Source organism: Hyla sarda, chromosome 6, assembly GCF_029499605.1.
Source record: "Hyla sarda isolate aHylSar1 chromosome 6, aHylSar1.hap1, whole genome shotgun sequence".
NCBI lineage: Eukaryota > Metazoa > Chordata > Amphibia > Anura > Hylidae > Hyla > Hyla sarda.
In genome coordinates this window covers 209,252,025-209,273,291 of record NC_079194.1, presented here as the reverse complement: position 1 = coordinate 209,273,291, position 21,267 = coordinate 209,252,025, and the positions used below count along the sequence as shown (strand labels likewise).

General features: G+C 41.1%; 1 protein-coding gene across 9 annotated transcripts in view; it reads right to left on the bottom strand.

Moving 5' to 3' along the window:
- Nucleotides 1–21,267, bottom strand: part of ADCY7 (adenylate cyclase 7) — a 243,687-nt gene that overhangs the window by 36,841 nt on the left and 185,579 nt on the right. For all 9 annotated transcript variants that reach the window (XM_056526352.1, XM_056526348.1, XM_056526347.1 and 6 more), the window contains 4 exons: nucleotides 14,880–15,029; nucleotides 9,978–10,123; nucleotides 9,752–9,863; nucleotides 493–620 (listed from right to left, as the gene is read on the bottom strand). In XM_056526352.1, the coding sequence (XP_056382327.1) occupies nucleotides 493–620; nucleotides 9,752–9,863; nucleotides 9,978–10,123; nucleotides 14,880–15,029 (536 nt within the window). The remainder of the gene's footprint in view (nucleotides 1–492; nucleotides 621–9,751; nucleotides 9,864–9,977; nucleotides 10,124–14,879; nucleotides 15,030–21,267) is intronic.

Genomic DNA, 21,267 nt, shown 5'->3' with positions numbered 1-21,267 from the left:
TCAGAGGCCTTTTCACAAATGAAAGAAGACATCTGATTGGTTGTTATGGGAAAATCAGCGACTTTTCCTCTGGACAGGTTTTGATAACTCTCCCCCTATGAGTTACAGAAGTAACTACCAAGTGTATGGATCCAATAGCCATCCCTCCCACCAGGAAGATCAGGGGACCCCTGTTCTCCCCATAATGGCAAGTCTTAGAGGTGGAGCCCACATCTTTCCAGTGTTTATGCCACAAAGTTCCATGTAGGAAATCTCTTTAATTCCCTGTCAACACTGCCAAAAGGAGACCCGATGCAATATACAGTACCCACTGAGATTAATGGGAGATTAGGCCATGGGATGGCTCATGCCAAGAGAGAAATGTTCTAAGTAAATGCTCTTAGCTGCGGTCATTTACATAGCCACACATTAACTCAGAAATTCCTAGTAAAATATTTGAAAGTGGGACTTCTAAACCAGACCACCATTTTAATTCCATTCACACATACTTACTTTATTGCTTCACACATATCCAGCCCCATTTTAACACAGTTCTTTGCATTGTTGGGTAAAGACACTGGTAGTCCAGAGACGCAGTAATAACAATCTCCTAAAATCTTAATCCTCATGCATTCGTTTTCCTGGATAAGCAACAAACACATGTTGTAAATTAAAATATACAATTAGAAAGGTTTTCTATTTCTAAAAAATTGTCTTAAGAGAAAACAAAGACTCTCTGTGCTGGTCTTTGTTTACTTGGACAGCATGTGGAATACCCACATAACTGCAGCCAATCCTCAGCTGCCCTGTGCCGCACATTGCTAAAGCCAGCAACTGGCTGCGCAGGTCCCATGGAGTATATGGGCACATCATTGTTACAGCCAAGTAAACAAAGACCAGCAGCGCTGGTGCAGCAGGGGAATTATTCAGGTGAGTAATGAATATTTTGTTATTTCATGCCATTTAATTAGCCCTTGTTTTAAGATGTTAAAGTATGTCTACCAAAAAGCTAAATAAATATAAGAACATGGATTGGAATAATAATAGCCAATAGCTACATAACCATATTTGTATATAGTCTTTGGAAACAAAAACCTTGATCAAGGTCAGGACCACTTGGCACAAGTATGACATTCCCTGGTTGCCAAACCTGTATGGTTCACTTTGAGCTTATGTCTAGTAGTGGAAAGCTAGAAGCTAGTAAGAAAAAAAAAAAAAATGTTTTATGTAGATATAATAATGTTTACACATTAAAACCTGATTGAAATTCTCTGGGCACTGTTATGACTTACCGTATTTTTTTTTTTACTGAAATGCATGCATTTGGGGGTAAAAATCCTTTTTTGCAACTGGGTTTTTATTAAAAACGTTCATCTGTTTGTCTTGTGTGTATGTCAAAATCTGTTGGCTCTATATTAATTAAATAATAATAATTATTATTATTGTTTTTATTATTATAGCCAGCAGCTCTCTGCCATTTACAGTAAAATCTGATGGCTCAGTCTCTAGTGACTCACTTATGATAGCATCAAGGCTAATCATGAACAGGATTTTGCTTGATATTAATACACAGAAGCTGCAGAACGTAAATAGTAAAAAAATATGAGTAAAACCCATAACAAAGATTATGTTTAGAAGCATTTTTACTGAAATGCATGTATTTTGTACTAATGTTGTTCATATTCCTTAACCCCTTAAGGACTCAGCGTTTTTCCATTTTCATTTTTTTCCTCATCACCTTCTAAAAATCATAACACTTTCAATTTTGCACCTAAAAATCCATATGATGGTTTATTTTTTGCGCCACCAATTCTACTTTGCAGTGACATTAGTCATTTTACCAAAAAATCCACGGCGAAACGGAAAAAAAAATCATTGTGCGACAAAATTGAAGAAAAAATTTCATTTTGTAACTTTTGGGGGCTTCCGTTTCTACGCAGTGCATTGTTTGGTCAAAATGACACCTTATCTTTATGTTGTAGGTCCATACAGTTAAAATGATACCCTACTTATATAGGTTTGATTTTGTCCCCTGTATTTCTGACCCCTGTAACTTTTTTATTTTTCCGCGTATGGGCCTGTATGAGGGCTCATTTTTTGCGCCGTGTTCTGAAGTTTTTATCGGTACCATTTTTGTGTTGATCAGACATTTTGATCGCTTTTTATTCATTTTTTGATGATATAAAAAGTGACCAAAAATACGCTATTTTGGACTTTGGAATTTTTTTGCGCATACGCCATTGACCGTGCGGTTTAATTAATGATATAATGTTATAGTTCGGACATTTACGCATGCGGCGATACCACATATGTTAATTTTTATTTTTATTTACACTGGTTTTTTTTTATGGGAAAAGGGGGTGATTCAAACTTTTATTAGGGAAGGGGTTAAATGACCTTTGTTAACTTTTTTTTTCCACTTTTTTTTGCAGTGCTATAGCTCCCATAGGGACCTATAACACTGCACACACTGATCTCTTATGCTGATTCCTGCAAAGCCATAGCTTTGCATAGATCAGCGAGATAGGGGTTTGATTGCTCAAGCCTGTAGCTCAGGCTTGGAGCAATGAAACCCTGATCGGACGCTGCGGAGAGAGGTAAGGAGACCTCCCCCTGCGTCCCAGCTGATCGGAACATCGCGATTTTATCGCGATGTCCCGATCAGCCCAACTGAGCTGCTGGGAAGCGTTTACTTTCATTTTCAGACGCGGCGGTCAACTTTGATCGCCACGTCTTAAGGGTTAACAGCGCGCGGCACAATGATCGGTGCCGCACACTGCTAGCCCAGGGTCTCGGCTATCGTTAGCAGCCGGGACCGACCCGGTGTGATGCGGGGTCACGGCGTGACCCCGTTTTTCACACCGGGATCGGGCTCAGTGCGTACAAGTACGCCCTGAGTCCTTAAGAGGTTAAAGGGGTATTCCGGGCAAAAACATCTTATCCCCTATCGTAAGGATAGGGGATAAGATGTCTGATAGCGGGGGGCCCGCCATTGGGACCCCCCGCGATCTCCATGCAGCAGCCCGCATTCTATGCGTAGCTGCATCTGCAGTTTTAGAAACCGCGAGGTTTCCGAGACGGGGACGTGATGTCATGCCACGCCCCCTCCATTCATGTCTATGGGAGGGGGTGTTGCGCCCGTTACGCCCCTCCCATAGAAATGAATGGAGGGGGTGTGGCGTGACGTCACATTCCCGTCTCGGAAGCCCGGCGGTTTCTGAAACTGCAGATGCATCTATGCATAGAATGCGGGCTGCTGCAGGGAGATCGCGGAGGTCCCAGCGACGGGACCCCATGATCAGACATCTTATCCCCTATCCTTTCGATAGGGAATAAGATGTTTTTGCACGGAATACCCCTTTAAGTACTGTGTAATTCCCTCAAACACCTGGATGCAAACTCTTCCCTGAAGATCCAGTGCTTTAATAGTTAAGGGTAAGGTTTTACCTTTAAAGGGGTACTCCGCCCCTAGACATCTTATCCAAAGGATAGGAGATAAGATGTCTGATCGCGGGGGTCCCGCCACTAGGGACCCTCGTGATCTCGGCTGCAGCACCCCGCCGTCATCACTCCACAGAGCAAACTTGCTCTGTGCGTAATGACGGGCAATACAGGGGCCGAAGCCCCGCGATCAGACATCTTATCCCCTATTCTTTGGATAAAGGATAAGATGTCTAGGGGCTGAGTACCCCTTTAAGGCTAAGTTTACACTTTGGAATTTCTAAGATTCCGAATGCAGCCAGTGCATACTGTTTCAGTACCCATAGACAGCATGTTTGAAGAGACATGTTTGAAGAGCTGAAATGTTCTGGCGGAATTTTTCGAGATGATTTCCCGGGCAAAGAGTCCACCTTGAAAACTCTGCAGTGTGCACAGAGCAGCGGAATCCCATTGCCAGCAAAGAGACTCTGCTCTTTCCAAGTGGAATTTAAAAACGGAATTCCGCTTTGGAATTTCTGTAGTGTGAACCCGGCCTCAGAGCCAATCAGAGTGACTCACCTGTGTCAATAGGAAAAATCTTTTTAGAGCTAAATTCTTTTAAACTGAGGATGGTTTTCCTGCTCCCGATAGCCAACTAATAATTAATTTACTATATATTTCAGTCCCTGATGACTTTTAGTATTGTAATTCCCATTATAGTAGTAAACACATTCTTATCTATTTTAGCACGTATAGTATCCTAACTATATTTTTAAACATAGGTTAAGTTTTAAGATTTTTTTGCCCATTTTCTCCTTTCTTTCCAATCTTATCACCTAATAAATGAGATACAACACTTAAAGGAGTACTCTAGCGCCGACTATTTCTCCTCCGTTCCCCCGGAGCGCTGCTACAGCTGTTTGGCCCTCCAGTCCCGTCTTCTGCCTTCTTCCTGTGCACGGATCGTCACACAATGCTCAGCCGCAGCGATGTCCTGCCTCGGTCGGTCATAGGCTGAACGCCGTGTGACGATCCGTGCACAGGAATAAGGCAGAATATGGGACTGGAGGACCGAACAGCTGTAGCAGCACTCCAGGGGAACACAGGAAGATTAGTGAAAGTTTGTTTTCATTTTTTTTTTCAGTCCGGGCACAACAGAGGAGAAATCGGTGCTAGAGTACTCGTTTAAAGACAGCAGTGTAATACTTGGTTACCACCACCAGAGGTCAGCAAGTAGCACAGAATTTATAATGCAGAAATATTAGTCTCTCATACTGTATAGGATTTGTTCACACATACCAGAAAAGTGATGAGGCACAAGGCCATACTATTAATATGTTGAGGGGGCAGATGCATGGAGAGTATGACTCGTAATGGTGTATGTTGAAAGTGTTAATGTGTAAAAGTTCAGCATACAAACTTCTGTATGACAAGATAAAATGCAAAAGAAAATAACTGGGGTTTAAGGTAGTGAATTTTCTATGATTCCCCCCCAATAATTTCAGCATTTAGATCATTTCTGCATTTTGTCTCTTTTCATGTTGCATTTTTGTAATGTCCAGTGGAGATATGTGTCAGGGGACTCCCCAATATATACAATGCATTCAGAAAGTTTTCTGATCCTTTAACTTTTTTTTCAATTTTTGTTATGTTGCAGTCTTATGCTAAAGGTAAAAAAAAAAAAAATGAATGTTTCCCCCATTATTGTGCACTCAATACTTTATTATGACAAAGTGAACAAAGAAGTTAAGATGTCTGCAAATTTATTGAAAAGGAACAACTAAAATATTGCATTGTCATAAGTATTCAGACCCTTTACTCATTACTTAGTTGAAGCACCTTCACCATCAATTACAGCCTCCAGTATTCTTGGGAATGATGCTACAATGTTTACACACCCAGATTTGGGGATCTTTTACCATTCTTCTCTGTAGATCCTCTTAAGTTTGGTCAGTTTGCACATCGGTGGAAGCCCTTTTGAGGTCTCTCCAGAGATATTCAATTGGGTTCAAATCAGGACTCCACTCAAGGAGTTGTCCCTAAGCATCTCCTGTGTTGTCTTAGCTTGGTGCTCAGGGTCATTGTCTTGTTGAAAGGTGAATATTCCGCCCAGTCTGAGGTCCAGAGTGCTCTGGATCAGGTTTTCATTAAGAATATTTCTGTACTTTGCTCCATTCAGCTTTCCCTGAACCCAAACAAGTCTGGTTGACTTTCTAAATGTTTCTATCTGTACACAAGGTATCTGGAGCTCAGCCAGAGGAACCATTAGTTCTTGGTCACCTTTCTTACCAATGTCCTTTCCACCCTGGGGCAGCCAGCTCAAGGAATAGTCCCGGGTTGTTCTAACCTTCTTTCATTTAGGAATTATGGAGGCCATTGTGCTCTTGGGAACTTTAAGTGCAGCAAAAAAAATAAAAAATAACGCAGCTCTTTCCACTTCATGGGCTGATTTTTGCTCTGATATGCATTGTCAGCCTTTAGGTATTATAAAGACAGGGCTGTGTCTTTCCAAATCATGTCCAATCAGCTGAATTTACCACAGGTGACTCCAATCAATGTTTAAAAACATCCTCAACATAAATAAGAGGCCCTTAGAGCTCAATTTCAAGTGTCATAGCAAAGGTATGAATATTTCTGTTCATGCAAATTTGGATAGATATATTTATATATATATATGCTGTACAAAAAAACCAAAATTGTCAAAATAATCAGGTTCATCATATACAATTATTATCTAACCCCTATGAAAGTTTTCCTGATTCAATAAGTCTCACACACAAAGCTCTCCACAATGCTGCACCTCCCTACATCTCCTCTCTCATCTCTGTCTACCATCTGCTAATGATCTCACACTAACATCTTCTATAATCCCAACTTCTCACTCCCGTCTCCAAGACTTCACTCGTGCTGCATCGGTTCTCTGGAATACTATCCCTCAATCCCTCAGACACAACAACAACATCCATAGTTTCAAACGTGGCCTAAAAACACATCTCTTCAGACAGGCCTATAAAAGTCTCTAATTGGCCTCAACATATCCTCAACATATCCCCAACATATCCCCGACATATCCCCGACATAACCCCGACATAACCCCGACATAACCCCGACATATCCCCGACATATCCCCGACATATCCCCGACATATCCCCGACATATCCCCGACATATCCCCGACATATCCCCGACATATCCCCAACATATCCCCAACATATCCCCAACATATCCCCAACATATCCCCACACCTCTTGTTTGAATAGTTATTGTGTAATTTTATCTCTGATACTTGTCTTTGTACCCCATAATTGTAAGCGCTGCGGAATCTGTAGGCGCTATATAAATAAAATAAATAAATAAGGACTGATATATCAGAATGCTGAAAACATGAGAATGCCATGATGAAGAATAGGGGTTTTTATTTGCTATGATGGGAAAGCAATTCTGATTGAAGGTAAAACTGGTCTGTGTAAACCAATGACAAGTAGTATTCTAGAGGTAAACAATGTGTCTTCAAACACAGTGCCAGAGGATCTTTATAATACCAGCCATCAGAGACAATAGGAGGACACTTTACTGGGTAGTAAAACATCAAAGAAACAGGAAATCACTGATTGGGTATTGTGACATAATGGGGTAGCCTGTCCATTTGTGACATTATTATCCACAGTGCTCCAGGCTTGTAAAGCAGTAATATCATTTACTCTACTTGAGCCAAGACTCATCACATCCATCCATCTATAAATACATTTAGATGTGTCACAAATTGCACACAAATGTAAACAGATGCATTGTAAACCTGCCCAGTCTGTTTCTCCACCAAACATCGTATCCCAGCAGTGGATCTTTCAAGCATTGCAGACATTAAATTGTCAACAGCCTAATAAATATCTAGTATCAATGGTCAGCTTAAATTTAAAAAAAAAATTCCCAGCAACAAACCAGGAAAAACGTGACTAACAGCAGGAAAACCACTATGAAGGAGATTTATCATTCTTTTCAAACGTATAGCTTTTATATGATAATTTTTTTTTCTTACTTTTGCTTACATGTGACCTATTTATGAAACAGTCGCACGACCTTGATAAATAAATCACACATAAGCAAAACCCGGGAAACCCGCTTACAAAAGCATTTTTTAAAGCAGAAAAGTTTTCCCTTATGTTAATAGCCGAAGTTCTTTATCTACCCTTTATTACCAGTAGCTTTACTAGAGAGTGACGGGGGGGGGGGGGGGGGGGGAGTGGCGTACCGCATCTGGTGACACCCTGACTGGCCTGCCTGGCACTAAATAGCTGAACTCCAACCATCCCGCAACAACCCATCCACCCTCCTACCCTACTATGCCGCACCATGAATATCCGTACATTTTGTTTAATTTTGAGCCCACATTTTGTGACATTGGTGGGCGGAGTCTTGTGTCGCTGTGCTGAGGCCGGAGTTTACGTCAGGAAAGAAGACAGCGCAGCACAAATAGGCACATAAACAATAGTGAAGCCACAAAAAAAAAAAAAAAAACGGCTCATTACGTTACCCACCCCAAAATGTGCATGAAGCTGTATTACTATGGATGTTTCTTTCTTTTTTTTTTTTTTTTTAAAGAAAAATGTTAGTGCCACATATGGGTTATTTACATAGTCTGTAAAAATTCTTACACAATTATTTTGTGCCTTATTCTATTTTAACACAACATTAATTTTAAAATGTAGTGGGTATGCCAGCATGTACGTGTCCTAAAATTAACAAGGTGTGCAGTGTGTATTTTCAGCCTTAAAATTAATAGAGTTATTAGTTATATAATTAAATTTTTTCTATAATTAACATTAATGTAGTAGCTTTGTTTCATGATGCAGAACAAGAACAGTTGTTAAAGTGGGTGTTAATTTCCTTTTCTGCAGACATATGCACTTTCTGTAAGCCAGGTTGGACCTGGAATACATATGCGACTTTTAAATGGAGATGCAACTTTTTTTCTTCATAAATAGCGACTATCGCATTTGATAAATATATGACCACTGCAAAGTAAAAAAAAAAAAAAATTACTACGTGAGCAGATTTCAGAAATGTGCTTTGGAATAAGCAAAAATCAAGTCGCAATATGTATAGAAAACTCGCACGTGCGCAAGTACGTGCAACTTTTTTACGCAAAAAAAAAATCTACTACGGAGCTTGATAAATCTCCTTCTATGTCTTTAGAGAAGTGGCTCCCAACTGGGGAGCAACAAGAATCCACCAGTTGTGCTGTGGCAGTCTGTTGGGCAAAATGATAACTCGGTCCATTAGGACGTATTTGGCTTAACACCATCACAGGTAGGCTAGCAAGTTTTGACCTCCTATAGGTCACAGGCAGCTTTATTAGCTGTCACTAGAGGCCGGGAGCATCTCTTCTTCTAGGATGCGAACAATTGGTAGAAAGGTAAAGACTCTCCCAGCCTCCAATGGCTACCTGTGGCCTAAAAGCAGGCAAGAAGAAGGCGGCGGTAACTGCAGAGAAGCCAGGAGAAGGTGACTTTTTTTTTTTTCCTTCTTTTTTTTACTCTTCAGGGGGTCCTACCTAGAGGGGGCAACCTACATCTTGGGGGAAGTCCTATCTACAGGGGAAAAACTACCTTCAGGGGGGAGCCATCTACAGGAGGCAAAATACTTTCAGGGGGGAGGGGGTCCTACTTGCAGGGGGTTCTACCTACAATGTGGTCCTTCCTACTGGGAGGGCAAACTACCTGCAGGAGGAGGGAGGGGGAGTCCTACCTAGAGTTAGAAAACCACCTACTGGTGGAAACTGCATACTGGAGAAACTACCAACTGGTGATACTAGCATACTGGGGGAAACTAATTGCAGTGCCAGCTTACTTAGGGAAAACTACCTACTCGAGAAACCTGAAACATTTTTCTGATGGTGTCCTGTCCCACAGTGGAAAAGGTAATGAAACACTACTTTAGAGTATGCCCATAGTCCAGTCTTGGTGATTGACAACTTGTTATCAACTAAAGCTTGCTGACACTGATTTTCATCACTGGAGTGTTCACTAAAATATGCCACACTACTAAGAAGCAACATATTATTGGGACAGATAAACTGGACATGATTCAACTCCATCAACACCGACTGATGTTCACCCTATATCTACCTGAAAACAGTGAGCAGCCAACTAAGCTCATGGATGCAGCAGACTCGTTTTAGTCTATCTTAGCTGCTATTAACCATACGGCACAATAGACGACATTTATCAAATCTCTTCCGTCATTCTGAAGTGGGTGATCATTAAATTAAATCATGAAGACACACTTATTTTTAAACGTATAAAAAAATATGAATGATATTGCACTTATAAGCCAGCCATATTCTCGATCCTTACCTTAGCTATCTGGTCAAACTTTCCAAACAGCTCATTCAGCATGACGACTAGTTCCTTCGGTGAACAGTCACTGGCAAGTCGAGTAAAGCCTACAATATCTGCGTACAGAATACTGCAGGGAGTGAAGGAAAACTAAGTTAGTCAATAGATCATACAGATCAGATCATTGTTGTTTTATAACACAAGGGGTACATGGATTAAGAAAATACACTGAAGTTCCACGCACCTGACATTTTGGTGCCGCTTTACATATAAGCTATGGAAGTTCTTGTCTGGTTGGCGATTGTCATTTGTTTCCTTTAGTCTGTCCTGAATAGCCAACTTCATCTCCATTGAAATATAGACAGGCAGTACGGACAACAGAAGGCTCTCCTAGTAAGGGTGCCAGGTATGGGAGTTATATTGAGTAATGCTCAATTCATATGAAATTACTGAGAGAGAATGATAAAGGAAGTAAAGAGGAAGAGGGAGTGGAGAAGATAAAAGAATTAGAAAGAATTAGAGAAAGAAAGGATAGAGTATAATTTCATAAACAAGTAATTAACTCTATATATTTTTAACAGGATCTGTAAGTCTGTTTGGGGGCATCCAGATTGTCCCTATATGGCAGATAATGGGGGGAGGATGTATGTTAGATCCTATTCTTCTTGGAACTAAGTGATTGTTAGACATCTCTGGCTTGTCTCTCTTTCTCCTGTTTATGGCAACCATATACAGTCATGGTCGTAAATGTTGGCACCCCTGGAATTTTTCAAGAAAATGAAGCATTTCTCATAGAAAAGGATTGCAGCAACACATGTTTTGCTATACACATGTTTATTCCCTTTGTGTGTATTGGAACTAAACCAAATAAGGGAGGAAAAAAGCAAATTGGACATAATGTCACACCAAACTCCAAAAATGGGCTGGACAAAATTATTGTTACCCTTTACAAATTGTGGAAAAATAAGATTCTTTCAAGCATGTGATGCTCCTTTAAACTCACCTGTGCAAGTAACAGGTGCTGGCAATATAAAAATCACACCTGAAATCAGATAAAAAGGAGAGAAGTTCACTTAGTCTTTGCATTGTGTGCCTGTGTGTGCCACACTTCGCATGGTCAACAGAAAGAGGAGAAGAGAACCAAAATTGTGGAAAAATATCAACAATCTCAAGCTTAGGGTGCATTCAAACCACGTTTTTGCAATACAGTTCCCATATACTTTTTCAATGTGAAAACCGTATGGAACCGTATTGAAAACCGTATGCCTTGACTCTCCATTGAAAACTGTATGCCAAAAGATGCATCAGGTTGTGTCCGTTTTGCATCCTGTACAGTTTTGTTAATTTTCCGTACCCAAAACCATTGCCTAACGTGGTTTTTGGTCCAGTTGAAAAACTGTATACGTTTTTTTTTTAACATGGGAGTCAATGGGAACAGTAAAGAACCGTATGTGCGTATGGTTCCATCCGGTTTTCACCATACGGTTTTTGACTTTGAAAAGTTTTTTTTCTTGGAATTTCATAATGGAGTGAAAAGTTAAAAACGTATATGTCCGGATGCAACCGGACATCATTTTTTAAACCATATACGGTTTTTAACCTTATAGAGGTTAAAATTTGTACAGACGTTTTGATACAGTTTAGTCAGGTTTTGAGGAATCCGTTTTTCATCAAAAACCTGATACAGGAACTGTATTGTAAAAACATAGTGTGAATGCACCCTTATAATTCCATTTCCAGAGATCTAGATTTGCCTTTGTCCACAGTGCGCAACATTATCAAGAAGCTTGCAACCCATGGCACTGTAGCTACTCTCCCTGGGCCTGGACGAAAGAGAAAATTTGATGAAAGGTGTCAATGCAGGATAGTCTGGATGGTGGATAAGCAGCCCCAAACCAGTTCCAAAGATATTCAAGCTGCCCCGCAGGCTCAGGGAGCATCAGTGTCAGCACGAACTATCCATCGACATTTAAATGAAATGAAATGCTATGGCAGGAGACCCAGGAGGACCCCATTGCGGACACAGAGACATAAAAAAGCAAGACTACATTTTATCAAAATTAACTTTAGTAAGCCAAAAATCCTTCTGGGAAGAAGTCTTGTGGGCCGATGAGACCAAGATAGAGCTTTTTGGTAAAGCACATCATTCTACTGTTTACCGAAAACGAAAATGAGGCCTACAAAGAAAAGAACACAGTTCCTACAGTGAAATATGGTGGAGGTTCAATGATGTTTTGGGGTTGCTTTGCTGCCTCTGGCACTGGGTGCCTTGAATGTGTGCAAGGCCTCATGAAATCTGAGTATTACCACTGGATTTTGGTTCGCACTGTACAGCCGAGTGTCAGAAAGCTGGGTTTGCGTCCGAGATCTTGGGTCTTCCAACAGGACAATGACCCCAAACATATGTCAAAAACCAACCAGAAATGGATGGCAACAAAGCGCTGGAGAGTCCGGATCTAAATCCCATTGAACACCTGTGGAGAGATCTTAAAATTGCTGTTGGGAAAAGGCTCCCTTCCAATAAGAGAGACCTGGAGCAGTTTGCAAAGGAAGAGTGGTCCAAGGTGTAAGAAGCTTATTGATGGTTGAAGGAAGCAACTGATTTCAGTAATATTTTCCAAAGGGTGTGCAACCAAACATTAAGTTAAGGGTGCCAATACTTTTGTCCAGCCCATTTTTGGAGTTTGGTGTGACATTATGTCCAATTAGCTTTTTTTTCCCTCCCTTTTTTGGTTTAGTTCCAATACACACAAAGGGAATAAACATGTGTATAGCAAAACATGTGTTGCTGCAATCCTTTTCTATGAGAAATACTTAATTTTCTTGAAAAATTCCAGGGGTGCCAACATTTACGGCAATGACTGTATATTTATGGGGAGGTCAAGGGAGTTTGCTGTCAGCTGACAACTATATTATGTGCATGTTGAGCAGTAGCCCTACTAGCCGACTAATCCAGCAGCTGCAGACATGAAACAATGGTGTCAGTTAAAGCCTAGGAGCAGAGAGGGAGTTAGGCTGCCCATACACATCAAAGGAAAACAGTTACCCGTTCACCCACACTGAACCCAATACACCGGGTTATAGTGCGGGTGAACAGGAGACCAATGCGGGTTCTCTGACTCATATACATACCTGCAGTCCGGCAACCATTCCCTCTGAGGATCCTCTTATTTCTGTGCTGAATTGCTCGCTGGAGGTGGGCCGCTGGCTGTATTTCAATATTCATGTTCGCCGGTGAGCACTTGTGTCTACTGTGCCTACTGAGTGCTCATGTGATCAAAGCCCATGAATATTCAAATCCAGCCCGCGGGCCCATCTCCAGCGTGCAATTCAGCACAGAAACAAGAGGATCTTCAGAGGGACCGGACACTGGACTGCAGGTTTGTATATGAGTTAGAGAGCCCGCATCAGTCTCCTGTTCACCCTCACTATAACCCGGTTATAAGGTTTATTGATGGTGAACAGGTGACCTCTTTCCTTTAAATAATTGTTTGGCAGACATTTTTCTCCTGACTCCCCCATATACATGTATGCTCAGCCTAACAGGGAGAGTGGAATAAGCAGAGACATGCCTGGCAGTGTATTATGTAGCATGGGAACAAAGGAATAGTCATACGAAAATACAACATGTCCAATCATCCCAACTCCATGCCTGCCACAACAGCTAACACAAGTAAGCGCAAGGCATGCACAAAAACCTGTACATAATTTTTCGAATAACAGCCTATGCTGCACTATATAGGCACAAAAAAAATTCTGTATTGCTTTTTAATAAGCGTGTTTTTTCCTGAGGCTACACTTGGTTTCTCATCAGTTAATCCAGGTGGTATTGCAACTGAGAAGAAAAAAACTGGGAAGCCAATAAAAACCTCCTGACATCCTATCGCAGTTTCACATAGCAAGAGACTGCTTTTGAGCGAAAAGGTGTCACGAAAACGATTGGAGGTGTGAAGGATAACTAGTTATAGTACCCAAAACAATCTTAAAGTAAAGTATGGACTGTAAGAAAAAGCAGTGCACAGGTCTTCCTGATTTATGTCTCTTGGGATTTAACCTATTCTTATCTTGATATTATAACAAGGGGGATTCAAAAACGAATGTGCCTTTGAATGCTATTTATTATAAAAAACGGTGTAGGCCATTAAGCTGTCATATTGCACTGGGTGAAACCTCTTTGAGATGATCACACAATGGCCCTGATTTACTAAGAGTGGAGTGTTTATTCTGGAGTGATTTCAATATCACTCGTCTTTTTTTCCAGGCTTATTTACTATTCTGTTGCACATGTCAGTTATTTTTCTATTGCACGTTTTTTTTGTGTCGCACTAGTCGATTGTGTCGCATAAACTCTGACCTAAAAAAAATTAGTTGTGTGAGTCAAAATGGTTTAGACTTGTTTGTTTAAAAATGTTTCCATGAATCAAAAGTATTCATGTGTTATAATTTTTCTGACATTACAACAATTATCCTTGTTTTTCAGCTTGGGTCTTAAATTCATTTAAACCTAATATTGCAAATGTGTTAAAAATAAAAAAAATATATAAACATTCACTATCACAAAAGCATTCAATATTTTATTCATAAAAGTGTTGAACTGTACAAAATGTTTTCAGGTTATAAAACAAGTTACTTTCACAAAAAACACAATGGTATCTGGTCCCTTGTTAGAAATCACTCCATTTTTGGAATTTCACTTGGCCTCTTGACTGTCGGTTATTGTGTGAGGCAAACTCACACTTTTTCTCGAGTGATTTTGGAAGTACTCCGAGTATTTTTTGTTTTTTGTCGGTAAAAGGCCCATTTTTGCATAAAACACGCCCATTTCAGAGTGAAAAAAAAACACTCCGAGTGTTTTCTAAAGTGTTGGTTGTGCGGCTAATATTTGGTTGCATAAATAGTCGCACAGACGTTGCGACTAAAATTAATAACCGAGAAAAAGAGTCGGTTGGACTTTAGTAAATGAGGGCCAATATGTATATTGCCCATGATCTACAAGAAGATCAAAGTGCAATGCAATTATGTACGGTGGAATTGAAAATAGGTCATAGGAAATCTGGTCCAAGTAATGGTGTGGTTTTCTTAAAGATGTGGTCTTTTAAAGCACTTTCATTTCTATATCTCAAATTACATTTAATTCATTTCTCACCTGTTGCCTCTTTTGCATTTCCAGTTTCATTTTTACCCGAATGCATTTTACTGTGTAGCTGTACAGGTCCCTAGAGGCATCCTGCATATGGTATTTGTGAAATGCTCCCATAAGATTCCCACAGAGAAATATAATGGCATTTGCAATAAGCTGAAAAATAGAATAAAATATCTGTTACTAAGCTAAAGCTATATCCAGTACAAAGCATAATAATATAACATGAAATCTAAAATGTATAACAACAAAAGGTTAATTGGCACCATAAGTATACTGAATCTAGTACCCACTTCTCTGGGTAGTTATTGGCATAATTGTTATGGAGATTCATAATGTTAACAAGATTGTCTTGATTTTTTAACTAGGATTGCTTTGAAAGTATGGAATGAGTGAAAGGAGAAGGACTTAGGGTAAGACATAGCAAGTGAGCATTGACATTTTTTTATATTACGAGGCAGTGGATCATTAAAGCTGAGAGGATATAAGCATTTGTTACTTGCCCTGTCAGTACACAGAATCTTGTTTTTGCTTGGCATTGCAATGCCACACTAACAGTGCTTGAGTGCATCATATTCTGCTATTTAGATTTACTGGGTGCTAGCCACAGTCAAACTCCCTCATAACCAGGTGCCAGTCCATGTCAAGCCCCTCTATAAAAGTGTGCCAGCCTTAGTATTAATAGTGTGCCAGTCCATGTCAAGCCGTCTATAAAAGTGTGTTAGTCCCAGTCAAGCCAAGCATCCCCACCCCACAAAAGCACTTAAGGGAAAACTCTAATAATCAGAATATCAAGAAATTGATATGTTAAAAAAAAAAAATCCCTTATGTACAACACATGTATTCTTTCACAAAAAACCTTTGATTAACATGGTAAAAACTTTAGGTCACATCACACAGCTTTAGTGTCAATTAATTAATATTTAATAAATGATCCTGGTTAGGGATAAGCGAATCCAATCTGACAAATCGGAATTAGTTACCGATTTCAGGAAAAATTTACTTCAAAATGAATGCGAATATCGCAGCGATTTGTTCGCACAAATCCCTTCATTAAACTCCATTTAGTGCGGCCCAGGCTCCAGGGCACCTAAGATGGTGGCTCCACATGTCAGGACTTTGGGCAACGAATGCTAGGAAGTCTGAAAAAAGGGTAGGCGGGATGATCAGCAGCAGCCAGCCACCCCTGTGATGTCACAGCCCTATATAATCAGCAGCCATCTTGCGGCTACTCACATCAGTATTCTATTGCAGAGAGAGATGGACAGAGAGAGCAGTGTGTGTGTTGCACAGAAAAGCATTTTTACAGCAGTGATTCAGCTCAAGCCCAAATCCAGCCTAGAAGCACTGATAGGGAAGGGAGAGAGATTGAGAGAGAAAGTGCAATTTTGGGTGTAGTACACAGCGACTGTGTGCTGCAGCACTGGTGTGTACAACAACTGAAAAGCTAATAGTAGCCAGCCAGATAGGGTGAGCAGAGCACTAAAAGCCACAATCACCCGCTATATATATACCTGGGCAAAGTTTTTTACGGCTAGCTAATGACATCAGATCAGCATGTATTCCCAAATAATTTACTCACGACCACCACGTTCAGGTCTTCTTGCATATATCTTTATTTGCATGACTTCATATTCTTAAGGTAAAATACTTCTGTTGTTGGGGTACGATGGTACACATCCCAGATAGGTAAATTGACAAATACCTCAGCTCCAGCCTCATGCGCTTGAAGGGGTGGTTCCCCACAACGTAGCGCGGCAGGCTGGAGCTGAGGTATTTGTCAACTTACCTATCTGGGATGTGTACCATTGTACCCCAATAACAGGAGTATTGTACCCTAAGAATATGAAGTCATGCAAATAAAAAAAGATATATGCAAGAAGACCTGAACGAGGTGGTCGTGAGTAAATTCTTTGTAAATACATGCCGATCTGGTGTCATTAGCTCGCCGTATCCAGGAATAAAAAAAACAGATCTCTGGCCATAATATAACTTGTATATGATATTATTAGCAGATGTCTGCTCTGCATGCTTCAGCTCTAATTTGAAAGTTCTCCCAGAGCTGATGGACGGAGTTCCTTCCTCCCCCAACATAGATTTGTATTGCTTTGTCTTGCAGACACAGGATAAAGTTGAGCTAATTCTTGTAGATGATTTTAAAAGCAGGAGATAGGAAGGTTGAGGAAAGGAGTTTGATAGCAGGAGAAAGAAGCACTGTTGTTTAATAAAATATATTCAAATTTCTTATATTCACTTGTACTATTGATCTATGTAAAGTTTTTGCAAATGACAGTGGGAACCAAAAATTACGAACTATTCAACTATTAAAGGATATTATGGTAAAGCCTGATACAGCTTAATTAAATGTTGTGCAAGTCTTGTGTTTTACAAAGGAGCCTATGAAAGTAATCTCAGATTTTCATGTAATTTTTATTCAATGCCGGAAATGACCTATACTCAATTCGCAGAGTTTTCCTTTAAAGTTAAAAAAAAAAAAAAAAAAAACTTAAAGGGGTAGTCCAGTGGTGAAAAACTTATCCCCTATCCTAAGGATAGGGGATAAGTTTGAGATCGCGGGGGGTCCGACCGCTGGGGCCCCCTGCGATCTCTCTGTACGGGGGCCAGGCTCTCCGGCCAGATAGCGGGTGTCGACCCAGAGCCGGAGATTGCCGAAGGCAGCGCTTCGGCTCTGCCATAGAGTTGTATTGAGGGGGCGTGTCGGCCACCACTTCGTGCGGAGGTCGACACGCCCCCTTCCCGCGGGCTGCCGGGGCTCCGTACAGGAGATTGCAGGGGGCCCCAGCGGTTGGACCCCCCGCGATCTGCAACTTATCCCCTATCCTTAGGATAGGGGATAAGTTGTTCACCACTGGGTCACCACTGGACTACTCCTTTAAAATGTTCTTTTTTTTATACTGATACACTGCCTTTACTGAATGTCACCATACTACAATAGCTGTGCTATTGCTATGCAGTCTTACTTCAGAATCTAGGATTTCACTATAAAATATAAAGAATGAATTCAAAAGATGACAAGTTTTAAATTCTCAGTATAAAATCCTAACTGCACATTCTCTCTGGTAGCACAAGGTGGGCCTGACAATACAATAGGTGTAATTGTCTGGTGATTAGGACGCTGACCTCACTGCCACACCAGAAGCTTGTCTGCAGAGGATATGAGATCATGGAGCATTGCCTTGTAGACTCATTCTGCAGCCTGACTCATAATTCTAACTGATCGGCTTAACACCCTAGCTGCCAGACTGCAGTGTAATCTATGATGAAACAATACACTGCAGAGAAGCATGGCAGTCAATGAGGTGTATACAAAGTTAACAAAAAAAAAACAATGGTCATCTCTGTACTGTAGTTCTTGAGATGGGTTAGCTTGTTCATGAGAAATATATGTATATACTCACTTCTGAGAAATTAATTTAATCAACTGATGGCACTACTGCTGTTTATTTCCATAAGGGACATGCATTTATTTTTGGCATATTACAGTGTTGCTCACAATTACCCCATATAGTAATTACAGTACATTTTTATTATGCTGCCTATGAACTTTTATCTTTAGGAACTATGTTGACCTTCTATACTAGATGACAGAAATGACACTGTCATGTCTATCCCGTCGTTCTGCTATCAATTCAGGCATGTGGAAATTCTGTTGCCCAATGCCCTGGACATGCAGTTCCAGGCGGCAGACAGATACATTTTTTAAGGCCTTTAGCCCAGCATCGGGCAAGTAGAGCCAGACATAAAAACCCCCGACTAGTACGGAGTGGAGTCGCTCAGGGTGTAGGGAGCGGGCTCCTGATTGTGCGGCTCCACATCCGGCGGCCCCCAGCTGATTCCTGTACATGAGAGCCGCTGAGGCCGTCTATTAACCTTTTAAATTGCCGCTGTCAAAGCTGACAGAGGTGTCTAAAGGGACACGTAAATGCTCCCTGGTGGTCTAGTGGGGTGGATCGCCCTCCAGCAGCAGAGGTAGATGGAGGGCTTACCTCTGCTTCCCTGGGGTACATGGCTCTGTCATTTATAGAGCCTGTCTGGAGCTTTGTCAACTTCAGACTACATTGTACACTTTTACATGCATCTCTGGGCATCAAGAGTGAGGGAGGGTTAATATTGATATCCATTATACATGGTGTTCTCAGTAGTGATGAGCGGCAGGGGCCATATTCGAATTTGCGATATTTTTGCAGCCATTACTAGAGGTAACCAACTATGGAGCGATTCACAAAATAAACTAAAACATAAATCAATATGCAGATATCATTAACTTAAAAGGGGTTTCCTGGGCCCAGGCACTCAATTAGGATAGTACTTCAATATCAAGATCCATTTGGTTTCTAACCTGGATAATTGTGAGCTTCTGAAACGCGTCAATAAGCTTTTTGGGACTGAGGAGCCACCGTAGTGACGTCACTACTCACCGCTCACAACATCCAGGGGCTTACAGCGTTGATGCAGCTTGGTTGAGACGCCACCAGCCGGGGCGTTCTCCCACTTCTCTACCCCCTACAAGGATATGGGGGAAAGTATGAAAACACTGCAGAAGCAGGAGGAGACAGCCAGCGAAGGACTCACAGGTACCCAAATAATAGTAGGATAAATGGGCAAAATCTCTCCATTCCCCGTGCATGTGCCAGTCCTACTTATAGTTTTAACTGTATCACTACTTGCAGCGCTTAAATGGGCACTCTCATTAAAAAATTTTTTGCTATTGCACTCCTTATGGTAAATGAAAAATATTTCTAATATACTTTGTTAAAAAAAAAAATGAAGTTTTCTATGTTTTATTTGTGCTTAAAAAATGCTCAAGAGCACATTTTCCCCCAACTCATACACAGACTTTGGACCAAAGTCCGAACACAGGAAGTGCCGCCTGGAGTGCTGAGGGGGGGGGTTATGGCAATTATGTGTGAGAGGAGCTATGATTGGATGAGGCTGGACACCCCCCCTCACTACTCCAGGCGGCACTTCCTGTGTTCGGATTTTGGTCCAAAGTCTGTGTATGAGTTGGGGGAAAATGTGCTCTTGAGCTTTTTTAAGCACAAATAAGACATAGAAAACTTAAAATATTTTTCATTTACCATAAGGAGTGCAATAGCAAAAATTTGTTTTAATGAGAGTGACCCTTTAAGCGCTCCACAGGAACCTACGAAGCAAGTCAATGAATTATAACTATAATTAATTTTATATTTTTATTAAATTTCAATATATAACACAAGGAGAACATTTCTATTCCTGACAATTTGGAATAGTACAAAATACACAGCAACATAGGAACTAATCGACATTCGCTACATCAGGCGTGTCTATAGGGCGACAGAGTACTCCGTACAATAAACCATCAGAACAAAACACTATTGGTTGCATAGGGTACAAACCGAAAACATGAATATCATCAGGAGAAGAACTAGCTGGTATCTAGGCCCTAAGGCTGCAGCCTTTAACAGTATAGAAAGATTGTGCGTGTGCGGTACAAAGAGAGAAGCGGAAAGAAAGCCGGGTAAGGGGAAAGGAGTGAGAGGGAAAGGGGGACAAGGAAAACGAGAAGTACTGATAGCAACCCCTATAATTAACAGTAGTGGGGGCTATGTATCCACAAGTCCCATCTTCTAAGGAATCTATGATCGTTGTAGTTAGCTAAAGCATAGGCACGTTCACATGCACAAGAGAAATTAACATAAGCCAAGATTTCCGATAAGCATGGAAGATCAGGGGATCTCCATTTCCTAGCAATGAGCAATTTGGTGGACATCAGCACATGTGCTACTACGTGTCTAGAATTAGAAGGGTACTTATCTAAATCTAGTAGCAGCAAGGCTGTAGATGGTTCCAATTGAACCTGTAGGCCCAGGAGCCGATCTACAGTCAAAGCAGCCCCCCTCCACAATGGTTGTATCTTCGGACATTCCCAAAGAATATGTAGCAGGGAGCCCGCCTCTCCGCACCCTCTCCAGCATACAGATGGAAGGGAAGGGTCAATCTTGTGCAATCTGGTGGGGGTGAAATACCACCTGTAGATTGTTTTGTACAAGGTTTCCTGGTGATTAGTACATTTAAAGTAGGAGTTGATGTCACGAAAGGCGGTCTGCCACTGCTCTGGGGCGATCTCAATTCCCAAGTCCCTCTCCCACCTGCTCATGTATGTATGGTGGAGTAACTCCGATCTCTGCCCCAGAAAACCATAAAAAAAGGTGATTCCTCCGGCACATGAGCCAGACACTCCCAGATATCCCATTAATCTCGGAGGTAGGGTGACTTTTTGCAGTTGGCCAGTCGCTAGATAGCTCCTAATTTGTAGACTCTTATAGAAGTCCTTTTGCGGGATGGGGAACCTATGTCTGAGGGAGGGGAAGTGGAGAAGTCCATGTTCATCCAA